Genomic DNA, 21038 nt, shown 5'->3' with positions numbered 1-21038 from the left:
AGTATAATGTTACCATAGTAACACTGTACTACTTTGGGGAAGTGATCAGTATTTGTTTCTTTTTACACAATTTGATTGATTATAGCAAAGAATTACTTTGCTATAAGCAAGCATTTACCTGAATGAAATCAATTCATTCATGGTTTTTTTTATTGTGATCAGCTGTGATTGGCCAAGGCTAATCACATGACACAGCTGGGCTGTGATTGGCCCAGCTTGTGCAGGTGATTGCTGTGACCATTCACAGCTAGACACACTAGTATACAATGGATGGCATGAAAGGAAGCCATCCATTGTATACAACTGTCATGTGACCTGCTGTGATTGGTCACAGCAGGTCACATGGAACTGGCAACGCCCCCATACACAGATCTGTCATCAGGTGTGTCCGAGGCAGGGGCGGACTGACCATTTGGAAACTCGGGCACTGCCTGAGTGCCCGGGGTCAGTAGGGGGCCCCATGAGATGCCCCTGGTACCTTTTTCATAGGCTTTTTTGAGTTTGGGCAAGGGACATAGGGGCCCCATGATCCCCTATTGCCCGGGGCCCCATGAGTTGTTAGTCCGCTCCTGGTCCGAGGTACACAGCCAGTGACAGATCTTGCCACAGCACAGCTCTGCAGGCACGCGCAAAGCGTGATCTAGGAGGGCCGCCACACGGTGTCCTCCCGGAGGGATGGAATGTTCACCCGGCCACCATTTGACCATAGGCCGGGCAGCAACTGGTTAAAGAGGTTGTAAGGGTTAATTTTTTTCTAATATTATAAACATGTTATACTAACATGCTCTGTGCAATTGAATTGCAGCCCCGAACCTCCTCTTCTGGGTTCCCCCACCAGCGCTCTCAGCTCTTCCGCTCTTGTGCCTACCACCATTGCAAGCTGCTTGTTATGGGGGCAGATATGTGGGCTCGCTCCCGAGCCAGCCTGTGTGCATCATTAGACACACACAGCACAGCTCAACCCTGCCCCCTGCTTTCTGCTCACAGGATTTGACTGACAGCAGAAGGAGCCAATGGTTCCTGCTGTTGCCTCTCTGTGTCTTGGGGATGCAGGTAGAGAAGAGAGAGCCACTACAGACGGGCACATCGCTGGATTGAGATAGGTAAGTATTTAGGGGGGTGAAAGGGCGATACTGTTACGGGGACATTTTTTTTTACTAAATTCTGTTTATTAAGTTTAAATTGTCAAGGTACAAAACAGTGTACCTCAGTGATCAACAGAGCTTGGTGCAAAAGACAGAAGAATACAATTACAAACAACTTCAAGAAAAGAATAAATCCCCCCTCCCAAAGTCAAGCTGCACCAAACTAAACAATACCTTAGAAACAGGTCCCTAGATGCATGTGAAGGACCTCAGGGACATAGCAGGAGTCATTAAATCAGTAAAGTTAGCTGGTGAAAAATACATTGGCAGCTAACAAAACCCAAGGGGATTCTGGCACGGCAAGCAAAATAGGACATACAGTATAATGGAGAGATCATACTAAACACTGAGATCATTGGAGGGACCACAACCACCTAGAACATAGAGTGCAGGTTCTGGGAATTATATTTAATAATGATATATATAGCCCGAGGCATTGGTGGAGGGAGAGGACAACTAGGGCTACTAAACAACATGGGACATTCTCTGCTCAAATAAGTGGCTTTGTAGAACGGGTCCATTTTATTGACTAACGACTTCCAAAAGGTCACCGTAGGGTTCCTGATTGCCTTCCAGTGCAGCACAATGGCCTTACGGGCATAGAATAGGAGGAATACTGAGTAGTGTCCTGGTAAGAACCACTCCCTCCACTAAACCCAACAAATACACAGCAGTCTTCAATGGTAGAGAAACAGTAATGGCATCATAACAGTTGGCTACATCCTTCCAAAATTTCTGAAGCACAGGGCAGTACCTAAAAATGTAACCAAATTCAGCTGGTGACCAAATTCAGCTGGTGTGTAAGAAGAGCCCCAAAACTCCGCCATAATCAAAGAGTACAAGGGGTGGATTGACCATTTGGAAACTCGGGCACTGCCCGAAGGCCCGGGGTCAGTAGGGGGCCCCATGAGATGCCCCGGTACCTTTTTCATAGGCTTTTTTGAGTTTAGGCAAGGACACAGGGGCCCCATGATCCCCTATCGCCCGGGGGCCCCATGAGTTGTCAGTCCACCCCTGAAAAGTACATGGAAGAAAATTTCACAGGGATATAGTAAATTCTATGGAGAAATGTAAAATTGATGAGTCTTTTTTGGCTGAAACCAAATGGGTAAAAGGACAATCCCACATATCCTCCTGATCCTCCCCTTGCAAATCAGGGACATCAGCGACCCACTTAGCCTTACACTTCACTACTGATGGAGGAGAGATAGGAAATAGTTCCTTTTAGATCGCAGCTAAGGGCATCTTGAAAGAGTCATCATATAATAGATTCTCAATGAGGTAGGTGTGAGTCTCTGTTCGAGGTGCACCAAACTGCAAGGTGAAGGTGTGCTGCAGCTGTGGATAGAGGAAAAATATAATCATTAGGAAGAATGAACTGTGTTTTCAGCTTATGCAAAGGGAGCAATCCCCCATGAGTACTGTCACCGAGGGTTAGAACACCTTTTGTTGCCAAAGTGGCTGGATCGGGAAAAGTATTAAAGTGGGGCAAGCACTGATTCAGCCAAAGTGGGGATGTCAGTCTGACTAGTGCCATGAATATGAACAGGGGCGGACTGACAACTCATGGGGCCCCCGGGCAATAGGGGATCATGGGACCCCCGTGTCCATACCCAAACTCAAAAAAGCCTATGAAAAAGGTACCAGGGGCATCTCATGGGGGCCCCTACTGACCCCAGGCCCTCGGGCAGTGCCCGAGTTTCCAAATGGTTAGTCCGCCCCTGAATAGGAAGAATATGATCCCAGGCCTTAAAAGTTGCCTTCAAACATCCAGTAATAGGAAATTCAGCTTTTGGCCCTCAATAAAGTAACAATTTGAGACTCTCATATGACCCCAGCGTCCTCCAAAACTGTAGCCGAGTCCCAATCAGAGTAATATAATGTTGTCCTAGTAACATTGTACAACTCTGGGGAAGTGATCAGTATTTTTTTTTTTTTACATATTATGATTTATTATATATTATGAATTTCACTGCTATAGGCAACAATGAAATAATTTCATTCAGTGTTTTTATTTTTTGATTAGCTGTGATTGGCCGCAGTTAATCACATGACACAGAAGGGCTGTGATTGGCCCAGTCTGTACCATGTGACCATTGTGACCAATCACAGCTAACAACACAATTGTATACGATGAATGGCATGAAAGGTAGCCATCCATTGTTTACAATCATCATGAGACCTGCTGTGATTTGACGCAGCGGTCACATGGTACCAGCAACGGGCCGGTACACAGATCTGTCACTAAATTCTGGACCTACCAAAAATCATGGGAAAGCAGTTGACCCTGCAACTTCACTCCACTGCTACAGGTGAGTCAAAAGGGTGATATATATATATACAGTGGGGATCGAAAGTTTGGGCACCCCAGCTAAAAATTTGTATTAATGTGCATAAAGAAGCCAAAGAAAGATGGAAAAATCTCCAAAGGCATCAAATTACAGATTAGACATTCTTATAATATGTCAACAAAAGTTAGATTTTATTTCCATCATTTACACTTTCAAAATAACAGAAAACAAACAAATGGCGTCTGCAAAAGTTTGGGCACCCTGCAGAGTTAATATCTTCTACTGCCCCCTTTGGCAAGTATCACAGCTTGTAAACGCTTTTTGTAGCCAGCCAAGAGTCTTTCAATTCTTGTTTGAGGTATCTTTGCCCATTCTTCCTTACAAAAGTCTTCCAGTTCTTTGAGATTTCTGGGCTGTCTGTCACGCACTGCTCTTTTAAGGTCTATCCCTAGATTTTCAATTATGTTGAGGTCAGGAGATTGTGAAGGCCATGGCAAAACCTTCAGTTTACGCCTCTTGATGTAATCCCCCGTGGATTTTGAGGTGTGTTTAGGATCATTATCCATTTGTAGAAGCCATCCTCTCTTTAACTTCAGCTTTTTCACAGATGTTTGATGATTTCACATCAAGTTACCATCCAAAATTTGCTGAAATTTTATTGAATCCATTTTTCCTTCTACTTGTGAGATGTTCCCTGTGCCACTGGCTGCAACACAACCCCAAAGCATGATTGATCCAACCCCATGCTTAACAGTTGGACAGAGGTTCTTTTCATTAAATTCTGTGCCCCTTCTTCTCCAAACGTACCTTTGCTTATTCCGGCCAAAAAGTTCAACTTTAACCTCATCGGTCCACAGAACTTGTTTCTAAAATGCATCAGGCTTGTCTATATGTTCATTTGCAAAGTTCAAACGATGATTTTTGTGGTGATGACGTAGAAGAGGTTTTCTTCTGATGACTCTTCCATGAAGACCATATTTGTACAAGTACCGGTATCTCTTTATAGTGGAATAGTGTACCACAACTCCAGTGTCTGCCAGATCTTTCTGGAGGGATCGTGCAGTCAAACGTGGGTTTTGAATTGTTTTTCTCACAATCCTGCGAGCTGTTCTGTCTGATATTTTTCTTGGTCTTCCAGATCTTGCTTTAACTTCCATTGTTCCTGATGACTGCCATTTCTTAATTACATTCCGAACAGAGGATATTGACATCTGAAAACGCTTTGCTTTCTTCTTATAGCCTTCTCCAGCTTTGTGAGCATCAACTATTTTCAGTTTCAGTTTTCTAGACAACTGCTTAGAAGAACCCATGGTGCTGATTGTTGGGGCAAGGTCAGATGAGTCTGGGCATTTAAAACCTTTGAGATTGACATCACCTGGTCTTCCCAGACGATGATTGAGAACAATCCATGACACTGGCAGGTCTCAGCTTTGCAAAGGGGGCAGTGCATGCTATAAATTCTGCAGGGTGCCCAAACTTTTGCAGACGCCATTTTTTTGTTTTCTGTTATTTTGAAAGTGTAAATGATGGAAATAAAATCTAACTTTTGTTGACATATTATAAGAATGTCTAATCTGTAATTTGATGCCTTTTGGAGATTTTTCCATCTTTCCTTGGCTTCTTTATGCACATTAATACAAATTTTTAGCTGGGGTGCCCGAACTTTTGATCCCCACTGTATATATATAGTATATATCCTGTAGAAACCTGTTGTTTCCCTTTAAGTAAGACCAGCAAAGATTTCAGCTTGGTGTCTGCAGAAGCTGGATGCTTTCTATTGATCCCTGCAGTAAATCTGAGGACCGCGATTCACTGACAATCAATAGCAATGCTATTTCATGTTCCTTATTCTTAATCACATTGCAGCAATTCAATACTGCACTTGCGTGTGTGACTTACAAGGAAATTCATGCTTTATGGATTGAAATGCCTCTCACCTACAATTGTGTTCTCAGTTATTTAAAGGAAAATGAAAAAAAAAATGATATATAACTTAACAGTATAGGACAGCTAAACAAGTTATTATGTAATTTAATGTAATTAAAAACCGCCTTTCCGTTTGGGTCTGCAGGCAACTAAGACTTACTTTTCGATGTACTGTCGAAAAAAAAAAAAATTCTTTTGCTTCTAAGAGTGGCAACAATACTCTAGAGAAAAGATTTCCAAAAATCCTCACCCCCCCCCCCCCTGTTCCTGTAATGGGTTCAATGTCTCTCCCACGAGTCTGTGCAGCAGCTGGGGTCATAGTATGGTCCTCCCCCGCAGTACCCATTAATTTACTGCACTGATTGGTACCTTGGGTGAGATACTTGGATGGAGGGTGTCTAAGGTGGTATGGTACTTTTAGGCACCATGAACATTTTATTTTGGAATGGAACTTCAAAACAACAAATGTGAATGATTCAAGGATCAACTATGACATGCTATAATTTTTAAAAATTTATACTGCATATAAATAATTGTTCCAACATAGTAGCAGCTGTGGCAATACGTGGGCAACATATTGTATCAACAAGTCCTTTCAGTGGCCTTTGGTGGAAAAAATATATTGCATATATACACACACACATATATATATATTTATTTATTTTTTTAATTTACATTCTTTTTATGGCCCTGATGAAGGGTGAGTTGTTTCGTCCCCAAAACATGTTGGCTGTTTTGCGTTGCCCTGCTGTGAAGTAATTTTATTAATGAAAGATTTGGGACTCTTAGAGTTTTGGTTGGCACTCTCATTAGACTGTACAGTAAATGCAGAGTTCTTACACTGGGGCCTGTATATTCAGCAAGGGTCAAAACTGGACTATGGCTATAGAAACCATCAAATGAATATGTGTATCTGAACAGCAGCTGTGAAAATTTGTTTAGTATTTGTGAACTTCACTAAATTTTATATCCCTCTCTGGGATAAATTAAAACGGATGACCACCCCTCCCAACATTTTTTTTTTGGATCCAGCGATCAGATGGGGGTTCTGATTTGCTGAATCCCAAAAAAAAAGTCTAGATGCCCTTTTTGACTTATCTTAAGCTGCAGTCATGTCATGTTGGAGCCCTGAGTCTTCTCCTCTTTTACTTTCTGCTTGGGCCCATCTTTGGGTGTCCACGTCATTGGCTGCCTGCTGTGGACAGTTCCTAAAGGATAGGTGGGGTTCTCTCAGGATCCAGATGAGGACTGACGTCATCATAGGGGGACAATAGGAGACTAGGGATCTCGGGCTTCATCATACCGCTGGATTTTCAGAAGTGGTGAAGGTGAGGGACCTGGAAGGGAAGACTTAGGTGAGTATACCAGTCTTTAAATGGAAAGGGGAAAAAAACTTGGGTCTATCTTGGGGTGTCCATGTCAGTGGCTACATGATGTGGACACTTCCTATTGGATGTCCAGTGGTGGGGTTCTCTCAAGATTGAGATGAGGACTGACGTAGGAGACTAGGGATCTCGTGATTCATCATACCGCAGGTTTTTAGAAGTGGTGAAGGTGAGGGACCTGGAAGGGAAGACTTAGGTAAGGATATCAGTCTTTAAATGGAAAGGGGAAAAAAACTTGGGTCTATCTTGGGGTGTCCATGTCAGTGGCTACATTATGTGGACTCTTCCTATTGGATGTCCAGTGGTGGGGTTCTCTCAGGATTGAGATGAGGACTGACGTAGGAGACTAGGGATCTCGTGATTCACCATACCGCTGGATTTTCAGAAGTGGTGAAGGTGAGGGACCTGGAAGGGAAGACTTAGGTGAGTATATCAGTCTTCATATGGAAAGGGAAAAAAAACTTGGGTCTATCTTGGGGTGTCCATGTCAGTGGCTACATGATGTGGACTCTTCCTATTGGATGTCCAGTGGTGGGGTTCTCTCAGGATTGAGATGAGGACTGATGTAGGAGACTAGGGATCTCGGGCTTCACCATACTGCTGGATTTGCAGAAATAGTGGTGTTGAAGGACCTGGAGGGGGAGACTTAGTTGAATATTTCTGGCTTCACAAGGTAAGGAGAAACAGCCCTATTAGGATGGAATAGAGATGATCAGGAGGGGTGGGAAAAACAGTTTTAATCTGGAGTGGGGCTTTAAATATGCTTTCAGAATGTTATTCAGTATGTCTGTGTTTGTGAAAGTACTAGCTTGGATTAAAGGAAATTCTGTCATTGGAGGCTGCCATCAGAGCCAGGACGAGGGCTGGGCAAGAGGGGCAAGTTACCCTGGGCGCAGCAGAGCAAGGGGGCAGAGAATTATCATAGGGTGGTACACCCATTCTACAATATGCATTAGTAGTAGAGTTGGGCTTGATGTTCGACTCGAACATTGGCCATTCCTGTGTTCAGCGAACACACGAAGGGTAAGGTGCCCCACAATGCACTGCGCCTTGACAATGCATTGTGATTGGCCAAAGCAATGCACTTCGCCAATCACAGCACATGATGATGTCACAAGGAGGCAGGGTCACCCAGTTGACATCGCCCTTGCCCCTTAGATATTTAACAACTGTCAGGCCGGAGCAGCTGTCAGACGACAGGAACCAGTGTAGAAAGTGGAGCTTTTTTTTCCCGAGTTGGCAGTGGCAGCGAGCATTGTGATCGATGTTGGATCTGCTTCGGGGGACGTTTTTTTAATGTTTGTTTTTAATAAAGGACTTGTCAAAGACTGTCTACTGTAATTTTTTACACTACACTTTTTTTTTGTGAATGAGTAGCGGTACCCCCTAGTTAAAGGAGGCTTCCAGATTCTGATAAGCCCCCTGCCCGCAGACCCCCACAACCACCGGCCACGGTTGTGGGGAAGAGGTCCTAGTCCCCATCAACATGGGGACAAGGTGCCTTTGCCCCAAAGCACTCCCCATCTTGAGGGCATGTGGCCTGGTATGGTTCAGGAGGGGGGGGGAGAGTGCTCGCTCATCTATCCCCTTTCCTGACCTGCCAGGCTGCATGCTTGGATAAGTGTCTGGTATGGATTTTGGGGGGGACCACCACGCTGTTCCCTTCACAAGCCATACCAGACCGAAAGGCCGAACCCACGCTGTTTATTTTTAAAATAAATTTAATTGCCGACAATTCTTTTTACATTCCACTAACAGTTGAAACATTAAAGAATGTTTTCACTACTAAAATGCCGCATGACTTAATAATATAACTCATGCCGTATTTTAATAGCTGTGCAGTATCTTATACTCGGATACGGCAAGATACCGCTTAGTGAATTGTCCCGGTTTGAAGCTCGCAGTCGAACTCTTGCTAGGTTTTCAAATGTTTGACCACGAACCGAACAAGGGGGTGTGTCAGGGATGCGGGTGAGACCAGAAGTGTGTGGACTGACACAGGGAAACGCAGGCTTCAGATATAGTAAATAATATAATTTATTAAGACTAACAATACAAACGCAGTGCAAAACTAAACATAACCCAGTGCAAACAAACTGAACCAAACCTCCAACAGATAACAAACATACGATACAAGAGTAGTCAGGCAGGCCGGGTCGGTAGCAAACAGGCAAACGGAGTACCAGGAGCAGGCGGGAGAGTGGTCAGGACTAGCCGAGGTCAGTACAGGCAGAGTTCAGGCAGCGTCAGGACAGCAGAAACAGGATCAGGAAACCAGGGCCAAGCAAACAGTACAACAAGGCACAGACTGCAGGTCTGGCCATCCCTTAAATACACCACCTGCAATCAGCCCCAGGTGATGGCTAATTGCCGAAGTGAACCTCTGGTTGTTGAGAGCACCCGCTGGCCAGCCCTGGTACTGCAGCCCACAAGGCAGGTGAGTCCCACCACTATTGGCAAGTCCATTCCTGACAGGGTGTTCGGTCCATCATTAATTAGTAGTGGGGGAGGGGTGCAGTTCCACATCCTTGCCCTGGGTACTGAATAGACCAGTCCCAGTACTGGTTGCCATTACTGGCCCCTTGTTCTGAAAACCCTACTAGCTTAGCAGCCATGTTGACTCTCTTACTTTGAATCTTTATGCAGAAGAGGACTTCCAACTTTCCCCTGACTTTTTAATTATCTCTATCCCTTTTTCCATTTTCAGCGCAGTTTCTGATCGACATTCAGCAGAAGTTCATGGTGACAGCAGTGGGATCGGACATTCTGTTGCCCTGCACTGTCACCCCGCCATTGTCTGGCGTTGGCCTAGAGGTGCGCTGGTTTCATGACCTTTTCCACAATGTCGCCTTCCTGCTCAAAGATGGCAATGAAGACCGTCAGCAACAGAGTCCGGACTATCGCGGAAGAGCCTTTATGCTGGCTGGACCAGACAAAGGAAATCTGTCACTTAGTCTGCGCCAGGTCCGCCTCTCCGATGCAGGCAAATATCACTGCTTTGTGGAGAACACCATCACCCAGGGCTCTGATGAGGGAATCATGACACTCACCGTTGTGGGTTAGTCTGACCGAAATGCCATTTTTTTAAAATCCAGCAGCATGTGGACATGGTAGTACTGAAGCTTTGCTCAGAGCTTTGGATAAGGTTCTAGAGATCAACAAATTAGCTACACAAATAGTTTTGCCTTGATTTTTTTCAAATCAAAATAGGGTTCTGCAAAGCTGAATTTTAAAACTGACATTTAAAGGATCCTTTGGTATAAGTTGTCCTTTAAGGCATGCCAGCCAACCCCGCCCTGAGTTCAGGTCACCTGGAGAAATACCTTCCTTCTTGATCTGCCTAAAGCCACATAACCTTGTTTCGGAAATGTCATCCTGGCTATACACTGTGGCCTTATTCCTTCCTATGGGGAAAGCCAGGACTGCTGGAGGCGCTAAAGTATGGCTGTCCATAGGAATGAATAGGGCCATGGCTTGAGTGTGCAGAATGCAAAGTACCCAACGAGGATGCTTTCTGAAGATAGACTGGACAAGGCCACTCAGCGAAGACTGCTGGAGAAAGAGGCAAGTATCAGACCAGGTGGGCTGCACAAAGGAAGGTGGGGACATGTCTTAAAGGACAACGTCTACTAAAGGTAAATTGCCCTTCAAAACTCAAGTCCTGGCTCAGCCTTCACTCCGTAATCACTGCCTTTGAGTGCTTCCTGCAGTCCCACCAAACAGTATGTTATGCTATGTTAAGGAAGGAAAAGAATGAAAAAGAAAGGAAGAAAGTGAGGAAGAATGCAAAGAATGAAAGAGGAAGGAAGGAAATAAGGGAGGGAGGAATAAAGGAAGGAAGGGCAAAGGTAAAGCAGGAAAGAAGGGAAAAAAGGAAGGGAAGAAGGAAGGGAGGGAGGAGAAAGGAAAGAATGGGATGGGAAGAACAAAAAGAGGAAGTGAGGAAGGGAGGAAAGAAGAAAAGAATGAATAGGAAGGAAGGACCGAGTAAGGCAGGAAAGAAGGAAGGGAAAAAGAAAGGAAGAGATAAAGGAAGGGGGGGATGGAGGAGAAAGGAAAGAATGGGATGGGAAGAATGAAAGAGGAAGGAAGGAAGTGAAGAAGGAAGGAAGGAAGGACAAACAAAAGGCAGGAAAGGATGAAGGGAAAAAAAAAAGAAAAGAAGGGAAGAAGGCAGGAAAAGAAGGAGGAGAAAGAAAAGAATAGGAAGGAAAGAATGAAAGAGGAAGGAAGGAAATGAGGATGGAAAGAAAGAAGGAAGGAAGGACATGGGAAAAATGAAAGAGGAAGAAAGGGAAAAAGGAAGGAAAGAAAGTAGGAAAAAATGAATAGGAAGGAAGAATAAAGGAAGGAAGGAAGGAAGGAACTTTATTAACAGAAATAATGGTTGTCCTTTTGGACTTATCATAAAATGAGGGATGTCTGTAGCCAGATGTATCTAGAGAAAGGCAGCCATGACAGTTGCCTAAGGCACTGGATAGACGGCATGAATTATCAGTCTCGCAACAAAGGAAGATATTGAAAATGTCTCTGAGGTGAGAAGCATGGCAGACAATCAGACTTATGTCTGCTAGATTTACTGACATTTTAGGTAATACATCATGGAAAATGGAAGTCTTATACTTAAAATTGCTTCAGCTTGGTTATTTTTAGGCAGTGCATGAAATTCCTGAAGAACAAAGAACTGTTATTAATTTTGAGCTCAAGAAAATAAATTGTAGAGTCCCATTTTTGTAAGAATGATTACTTCACTCATTCTTTCCATTGGTCAGTCTGATGACATCTTGTTTCTTATAGGTTTGGGGACTCCGCCTCTTGTAGCAGTTGCTCTGCAGGGCAGTTCTGTTGTTCTCTCATGTTCCTCTGAGGAGTGGTTTCCAGAGCCAACAATGTTCTGGGTGATAGGAAACGAGGAGCCAGTGCCAGCAAATCACAGTGCAAAGAAAAACACCTCCAGTGGACTTTTCCAGGTCCAAAGCAACATTCACCTTCAAGATGCCTCAGGTGGGCATGTCTACTGTGGACTACGGCATCCCGTGACAAAGACAGAGACTGGCGTCTACGTGTCAGTTTCAGGTTGGTGTCCTGTGGCCAGATTCAGCATCCTAGACCATAATCTTATAATGGAACCAAAATTATTCTGTGCTCGTTTTTGTGTTTGATCTGAACCTGGAAGTTAGCTGTCATTGTTGGGCCAATGCTGGGTGGAGATTCTTCTGACATCATTGACCTAATATGTCCACATGGCCATAGTAGGTCAACCAAATTGACCTACCATGGCCATGTGGCCATGTTACATCAATGATGTCATGAGCATCCCTGCCCCTCATTACATCATTGATGTCCCTGCCCCTGGGATTCTCCCACCCACCGCTCATTGGCCCAGCAGTGATAGATAATTTTCAGGTTAAGTTGAACTTGGGTTTGGACCAAGCCCAAGCCTGAACCCAAGCTCATCATTAATCTCCAGCCATACTCTTCCCTACCTACCTTTTACCCCCTAATTGCTAAGATTAGTTAAAAATAAATTAAACCAAAAACCACTTTTTCGTCCCTAAATATTGGTCACATGATGGTCCCAAGTCTTCTATTATCTGGACTGCATAGTGGGAGGGTTATTCTTCAGGTGCCCTTTCCATTGTCTATACATTCGTAGTGTCTTGTCAGGTTTTAGAAGATGGCAACGGAGCGAGGATGTCACAACTAAGGACTGTAACCTCAAAGTTTAAATGGTGCTAAAGGCTAAACATTTTTTTACCTTAACGCTTTTTGTGCATTAAGGTAAAAAAATCCACATATTGTTCCCTCTCATCTCTAAACACTTATCTGACTCCTCTCAGTGATCCAGCGCTGCTCCCAGCTACAGCTCCGCTCTACCACTTCCTGGTCTCATGGGAGCTATAGGCTGCTGCTGTAAGTCAAACTCCTGTGAGGAGGAAGTGGGAGCGTGCCTTACCGGTGTTGTGTGTCTATGGACACACACAGCCCGGCACACATTTTGTTACCTCTGGCTCTCTGTATGTAAGAGACAGCAGGGAACCTGCAGTTAGTATGACTGGATTACCTCTCTTACACCACAAACCAGGGTTCCAAGATTACCAACAAAAGTTGGATTGGTGGACTGACACACCATAGATGAAGTCGTGAGCAGGTAGTCTATGTCATATTTCAAATTCAGCTCAAAGTTTCCGCTCTCCTCCAATCTATATTTCTTCTCTGACATTTTCCACTTTTGCCTTTCCATATTTTGTTGCACAGATGACATCTTCCCTCGAGCCTCCCCATGGGCGATTACCTTCTGGATCTTCTTGATCTTTAGCCTTTGTGACTTAGCTTTGTTGTCTTGGTTCTTCTACTCAAAACAAAAGGAAAAAGGTAAGGTTGGGGTTGAAATTAAAGTACATTTTTGGGAACAGGGTAGGTAGGATACCTCCCTGAATCAAGGTATTGGGTAGGTGCAAGATGGTGCAGCAGGCAGTAAACATACAAAATCCTGACTTGCAAAGAATGTTGTGTTGTAACAGCCAAGTCAACGGTACAAACAGGCCCGGCGGGAAGCTCACCCATCCAGGGCCACTTACAACTGAGCAGAAGATAAACTGCAAACAGAAGACTCCTAGATGCTAACAGCACTTGCCAAACGCCAAAGCTGTCAAAGTGTGGCTTGGCCAGTACGACCCAAAGGGGAGGCTTCCAGAAGATAGACGTAGGCCCTGCTCTCTCCCTACTCTACTGGATCCTTTCCCTAACACTTTCACTGTTCCTGACAAACAGGGTTTCTGTCCCTAAACTGTCCACTTGCTTGGGAGCCAGGGTCTTAAATAGACTCTGGCCAACCCAAGATGACCACCAATGTCACTAATGGGATAGCTGTCTCCCCATGACCGTAGAAACTATAGAGTAACCAAGTTCATCCCGAATTCCTCCCCCATCTGCATTGCCACTACAGTCAAGCATCATGTGCAGTGGCTTATAAAGACTACACCTGCCTACAAAGGCACAACTTGATTAAAATTTCCAAACTGAGACAACTCTGCCCTTCAAGTTGTCAGAACGGAGATGTACCAGCTCGACAGCTTGAAGGATGAAGGTCTTTGGATTGGGACATTGGGGTAAGGGTACTGCAGATTGTTGCACCTATTGTATCCCGATCAAGAGATGTAGCCTGTCTGTTCCATTTTTTAAATGTTTACTTACATTCACAGAGGATGGCTGTTTAGATATTTATTACCCTCAACTAGAACTTCCAAGGGGGATCAGAGGACTCCATAAAGCTAAATTTCAGAGCATTTGTGTTGAAATAGACTAGGAGTAAGGTCATGACTTGGAGCTTACAAAGGGCTGAGGACTCTCACCCTGCTACCCTTTGCCCCACATGGGCAAGGTGATGGTGGGATCGATGTACTAAAGGAATACAGCAAGTTTACTATCAGAGCAAAGTTCTACATTGCAAAATAGATTTTCACTTTGTTTCATCTCATTCACCCATAGAGTTGAAAACTCACACTGAAAGTGAAAAAAACTCCTTATCTTTATGAAATCAGGGTCACTGTCACCCTTTTACTGCTGGTGTTCTACATAATATTGCAGCAGCAGTCGGGCATTTTTTATCTTGACTGCCAGCTATGCTTTAGAAATGATTTTACATGCCCCCCCATCCCAACCTCCAGGGCTTAAATTTTCTTCCTGGGTTCTCTGGGATGTCCATGTTGGTTGTCAGGATGGAGAGCATATGCTGATTTTTCCCTGGGTGACATAAACCTGGAAGAGTTCAGCTTTGAGAATTTCCATGTTCAGGGCTATAAACACCTAGCAAACAGCAGATTGAGCAAAATTTCTGTTTGATCTGCTCTGGGAGCAGTTCTGGGTCTGGGATCAGAATTCTGATGTCTCCTTTAGAAGAACCTGTCACCTGCCCTATGCTATCACATAGGGGGCTTATCAGCAGTCCCTTGTGGTAGCAATAGAGGTAAGTAAAAAATAACTAAATAAAGTTTACAAAGATAACCCCACCCAGAAAAAAATTATAAAAACCCCACGCACCCCTTACATGCATATTCGAATGTGCTTATCAGGGGCACAGAAATAGAAATTAGAGGGTGGTGGAATTGTGAATCCTACTGCTACATCCCTTGATTATTTCTACAGAACAACAAACATGTCTCCCCTGGGACTTTTCAGCAGTCACAGATTAAAGTATAAAGTCAGTATCAATCATCAAAATTCCTTTAAATCAGATTGATTTTAAGGAATTTTGATGACCGATTTTGACTTTATACTTTAATCTGTGGCTCCTGAAAAGTCCCAGGGGAGACATGTTTGTTGTTCTGTAGTCATGGGCACATATACATGATAATGGCGGCTGGACAATACACTTTAGACATTGCCCTATATGTCAGAATTAAAGGAATAATTCTATGGCCATCGTTCATGGTTAATTCTGAATTGATGAGCTATGAAGGCTTTTGAGGCGTCACCTAATGGCAATTGTGTCCCTTTTTTTTCCTTTTTTTATGTCCCTGCTCCTAGCTACCATTTTCACCAAGACGAGAATGATGCCTCCACTGCTCTGAAGCCTCTTGGGATATGCATATCACATATCCCAGTATACTTCACTTTCCATTTACAGTGGCTGGAGGAGGATGGGCATGATGCAGGTCATCAGGAGGTTGGGTTGCCTGTATAGGAAGAGGCACCCAGCACCTAATGACATCAGTAACAAAGATGGCGGCATGGGACAAGGCATGTAGCAGGACAATGCTTGTGTAGTGCTACCCTCGTGAGGGCCACTGTGTTGTGGGTATTACTAAGCTTCCCTCTGCACAGCCAGGTAACAGGGATTTTTCACACAGACTTGTATCCAAAGACAGTGACCAGTCCATGAACTTGGTTTTGTTGTTTTATTACTAGGAATTCAACTTGGATAGGGAAATAGGGATTATGGGATGCCCAGTTTGACTTGAAACAGTGGAAGTGGGACACTTGCTTCCTATGTACAAAGCAGATCCTGCACTATTTTTTTCCTGAAAGCTGTCAATCGTTGCCGGACCCCCCATAAACATACAGACTAGGCCTCCACCCATTCCTGCTCACCGACCTCTGGAAGGTTCTATGGTCCTCCAGAGTCACGAGGAGGTGATAGAGCCACAACCTGTAGAGTCATCCAGCTGACCTGCAATAACCCGACCTCAATCACATGACTCAAACAACTACCATGAGCCATAAACAGTTATTTTACCTCTAATACTCTACACAATTCTAGTAGCGCATTAGAGGGTGCTACACTTGCATCCAATCGGTGGGTTTCTTCAGGCCAAAAATGGCCATTGTGTGCAAAAAAAAAAATAAAACTCAGGCAGCAAAAGCGCTAAAGAAAACTTTGGGGAACTTATTTTATTTTGTTTTCCATGTTGAACACCATGTATGTTGCTGCCACTGAAGACTATTAAATTGATATTTGCATAAGTAAGCTGTGAACACAAGCAAATATATTGTAACTAAGGTGTCCGCTACAAACCAAGCCCTGAATAGGCAAATAATCAGGTGCCAGAATTTGACTAATGTCTGCTCTCACAGAAGGGGAGTGAAAGGTTTATGTAAAACTCTGAAGGAAGAAGTGGGGCTTTGTACATATGGGAATTCTTTGGGTTTTGGACCTCCCATAGGCCTCTACAATAAACTGTGGATTCCTTCCACACAGATAGAGCTGTATGTTCTATGAATCTGGTGCCAATTCTGCAGATAAGGCAAGTTCAGAGTAAAGCCAAATTGCAAGCATGGTATATTTCTGCATAGTTAAATTTGTCGAGCTTGCACCAATGTAAGGATACATATTCCATACCTGGCCGACCCCTCTGGTTGATGCCAATACTGCATTGATCCTTGCTGTATGCTGCTGTCAGGCATGGACTTGCCAATAGTGGTGGGACTCACCTGCCTTGTGGGCTGCAGTACCAGGGCTGGCCAGCGGGTGCTCTCAACAACCAGAGGTTCACTTCGGCAATTAGCCATCACCTGGGGCTGATTGCAGGTGGTGTATTTAAGGGATGGCCAGACCTGCAGTCTGTGCCTTGGTGTGTGTTTTTCCATGGGCCCCTGTATCTTGTAACCTGCATTCCTGTTCCTGTTCCTGTTTCTGCCTGACTTGTTGCTGACCCTGCCTGATCCTGACCTCTGCTGACTTCTCCTGTTTGATCCCTGGCTTGTGACCCTGACCATTCTCTCCGCCTGCTCCTCCTGTACCTACCTGCCCGATAGTTATTGACCCGGCCTGCCTGACTACGTTGTGCTCTATATGTGTATGTACCTGTGTATCTGTATCAGTTTAGGTTTGGGTTTGTTTCACCTTGTTGTATGTATTTGTGTTAGCTTGGGGTTTGGTGCACTGCGTTTATGTTAGTATTGTTAGTCCTAATAAATTGTCTTATTTATACCATATCTGAAGCTTGCGTTTCCCTGTGTCAGTCCACACACTTCTGGTCACACCCGCATCCCTGACAGCTGCTTCCTGTACTGAGGTACTGCCCTGCAGCCTAGTGAACACAGGGGGTCACTTTCTTGGCAGAGGAGCTATTCAGAGAATGTCTTGTACTTTTCTCAATCAATGGACAAAGTAGAGAGGTAGGGTGGTGACATCACAATCTCAAACTCTTGAGAACGTTGCATTCTAGTGACGAAATGCATTGGATGGGACTTCCGGCACGTCATTTCCTTTGGAACGCACATTGAAACGCAAAGTGGCGTTCGATTGCTTCTGGTAACCATTACATGCTTGCCTACTATATAGAGTTGTGAGTGCATATGGAAGCTTTTAAATTATTTTATTGATAAAAAGGTAAATGCTATGAGATCCTTGGTTTTGTTTTGCCATTGTCCGTTTGCATTGTGAATCCCTCTGAGTACTTAGGTGGAGTAAAGAATACCTTAAAGGAATGGACCACTTGTATTGAGGTCCTAGAGAAGTGGAGGCCATTGGGCAAGTCTTGGAACACATCGAGTGCTGGAAAGCATATTTTGACTTACTTGTACATACAAGTGGTCGCATACCATCTGCTGAATGCAGTGTGTGGTGGACGGACACGCAAGTGCACAGGGTGACGTATTCATTGAAGTTGGATCTACAAGGAATTGTGTCATCTAACCCATGAACTTTATAATTTGTTGGGAAGAGCACACAAGCACATTTTATTTGGACATTATATCTTTTCACTCTTTCATTTTCTTCTAAATTTTATTTCCAGTCTTTTAATTGTATTAGCACTCTTATTTTGTGTGCTTTGTAACTATCTCAAATACGTCCAATCTGAGAAAACCTTGTATTCACTGAGAAAAATTCAAGGCACTTTGTAACTGGCCCCTGTGCCAAGTGAGTGGCCTCTCTGCGGCATAGTGAAGATAATAGATTCGGAAGACATTGAGGACCACTGTGGTAGCGGCAACTGGTACAGTGCTCAGCCCATGCTACAGCCCACTTGCTCAACTTGCTACAAAGTTACAATGTTGCAGTTTGATCTGTAGACTGAGGAAATGCTTCTCCCTGCCTGCAGCAGACCAATGGCATCATCTCATGCTAGGCAAAGATAGACTGGAGGTCACAGATGGCTTCCTAATGATAAAAGGTGGAGACTTTTTGAAAAAGGATATTGCTACTCTATATTGCAGTGGTTCTCAACCTGTGGGTCGCGACCCCTTTGGGGGTCGAACGACCCTTTCACAGCGGTCCCCTAACACCCTCAGAAAACACATATTTCCGATGTGTAAAGAGCAGCTACTGTGTAGAAAGCAGCTGCTGTGTTGAAAGCAGCTACTCTGTTAAAAGCAGCTACTGTGTTGAAAGCAGCAGTATTGAAGGTAAAACGGCACTTCATGAATTATAATTACTGGGTAAATAATTTTATGGTTGGGGTCACCACAACATGAGGAACTGTATTAAAGGGTCATTAGGAAGGTTGAGAACCACTGCTATATTGGGACATGTCAGGAATTTATTCACACAGACTGCTGAAGTTACTTAAATTAAAGCCGAAGTTTAGGAATACTTCTTTTAAAGGAGGGCCAAATTTAATCTGAGCTTTCCTATTGGATTTCTCCAGTTTGGTAAAGAGAAGCCCCATTTGTATTACTGTAGGCCGTAAGCTGTATGCCCCTGCAGATGAGGGCCTCTCGATGGTGCAGTGATGCTGATCACCCGGCATTTATTCAATTATGTGAGTCAGCAGCTTGCACTCGCCCCCAAGACCAGCAGCACATTAATTATCAGGTAGCTGCATTGCATCACAGGAAGCTACATTTAAAGTTGAACTCCAGGCAGATGTAGAAGACATAAATGAATGGAGCTCTGTAATCATAAGACATTATTAAATGTATTTTTTTTTTAAATGCAAGCAAATGTAAGCACCTGAATTTGGCCTGGTATCAGCCTATTGCCATCACGGCAGTGGCGTGCCGTTGTCTGTCAGGGCCCGGGAAAGGCAAGTCATTCTGCCCCTAACAAGAGAATGAGTGAAAGAGAAGGAGAAGGGCAAGGGGAAAGGAGAAGGAGGGGAAGTGTAAGTGGAAGGGAAAGGAAAATAAGAAGGAGGAGGAAAAGGAGATGAAGGAGAATGAGAAGGAGGAGGTGGAGGAGCAGGAAGAGGGGAAGGGGAAGGAGAAGGAGAAGGAGGGGAAGTGGAAGGAAAAGGAAAAGGAAAGGAGAAGGAGAAGGGAAAGGAGAAGGAGGAGGAGAAGGAAGAGGAGAAGGAGAAGGAGTGGAAGTGGAAGGAGAAGGAAAAGGAAAAGGAGAAAGAGAAGGAAAAGGAGAATGGAAAGGAAAAGGAGGAAGAGGAGAAGGAGTGGAAGTGGAAGGAGAAGGAAAAGGAGAAAGAGAAGGAAAAGGAAAAGAAAAAGGAGAAGGAGGAGGAGGAGAAGGAGAAGGAGAAGAAGTAGGAGGGGAAGTGGAAGAAGAAGGAAAAGGAGGAGAAAGAAAAGGACAAGAAGAAGGAGGAGGAGGAGGAGAAGAAGTAGAAGGAGAAGAGGAAGAAGGGGAATGAGGAGAAGGTGGAGGAAGGGAAGGAGAAGGAGAAGCACAAGGAGAAGGAATAGGAGAAGGAGGAGGAGGTGAAAGAGGAGGAGGAGGAGGAGAAGGAGAAGGAGAAGAGAGAAAAAGAGAGAGAAGGAGAAGTGGAAGGGGAAAGGGAAGGAGAAGGAGAGAGAAAAAGAGAGAAAAAAGAGAAAGAGAAGAGAAAAAAAGAAACAGAAAAAGAGAAAGCGAAAACAAGAAAGAAAGAGAAAGCAGTGCTCCGATCACATCCCCTGCACACCGCCCAATGTTCTGGCAAGGATCAGACTAGTGGGGTGTCCAGTGCAAGCTGCGTGCCACCTCCTCCTCCCCTAGACGTAACTGGCCGTAGCGGGAACTGCAGAGGACCCAGAACTGATCGGAGGGGTCCCAGGTGAAAGCACTGGGGGGAATATGGGCCTGGCCTGGGGAAGCAGCAGCAGCACAGCCTGGGCACCTGGCAGCTACTGCCATCATCGGACACAGGGTGACGGTCGGTCACAGTGTAGGGCTCAAGACGGTGTAAAAAAAAGAATTGCTGGAAATGAAAAATTAAGAAAAAAAAATGGTGTGGGGTCCCCCCCATCCACACTAAGCCTTTTGGGTTTGTTATGGATTTTGAGGGGAACCCCAACACCAAAATAAAAAAAATGGTGTGGGGTCCCCCCCAAAATCCATATCCGAGCATGCAGCCCAGCAGGTCAGGAAGGGAGGAGGACGAGCGAGCCCTCCCCCCCCCCGAACCATAGCAGGCCACATGCCCTCAACATGGGGGAGGGTAGATTATGGCGAGGGGCTCTGCCCCCCCCGAAGCACCTTGTCCCCAGGGTTGTGGGAATCTGTGGGAGGGGGGCTAGCAAGGGGGCCCCCAGATCCTGGCCCTCCTATGTGAATGAGTATGTGGCACATGGTACCCCTACTCATTCACAAAAAAAGTGTAGTGTAAAAACCACAGGACCCTTTTTCTTATCTTTATTAAAAAAACAAGTTCCTCAGTGTAGTTCTATCGTCAATCACGAAGCCTTTTGCTACAGTGGCCCGAAAAAGGAAAAAGGCTCCGTTCTCAACAAAGGCCCCTGCCATCTGACAGTTCTTAAATAACTAAGGGGTGGGGCCACCCGGTGACATCGCTGAGTGACCTCGCCCCCTTGTGACGTCATTGACTCAGCATGCCCTGGTCATTCCCCCACAAATCCGTACCAAACCTGAAGTGCTTGGTATTTGATGGGAGGGGGGACCCCACGCCGTTTTTCTT

At 44.7% G+C, this 21038-nt stretch overlaps 1 protein-coding gene across 1 annotated transcript in view; it reads left to right on the top strand.

Moving 5' to 3' along the window:
- The window catches only part of LOC149446789 (butyrophilin subfamily 1 member A1-like), a 48301-nt gene that overhangs the window by 14639 nt on the left and 12624 nt on the right, over nt 1-21038 (top strand). Inside the window, exons 2-4 of the mRNA XM_089652711.1 lie at nt 9455-9805; nt 11545-11823; nt 13006-13122. Of these exons, the coding sequence (XP_089508837.1) occupies nt 9455-9805; nt 11545-11823; nt 13006-13122 (747 nt within the window). The remainder of the gene's footprint in view (nt 1-9454; nt 9806-11544; nt 11824-13005; nt 13123-21038) is intronic.

The sequence above is a fragment of the Staurois parvus genome, unplaced genomic scaffold, assembly GCF_062004578.1.
Source record: "Staurois parvus isolate SC_StPar_1 unplaced genomic scaffold, SC_StPar_1.0 ptg000690l, whole genome shotgun sequence".
Lineage (NCBI taxonomy): Eukaryota > Metazoa > Chordata > Amphibia > Anura > Ranidae > Staurois > Staurois parvus.
Note: the sequence above shows the minus strand (reverse complement) of the source record. Positions and strands in the feature narration are given on the sequence as shown.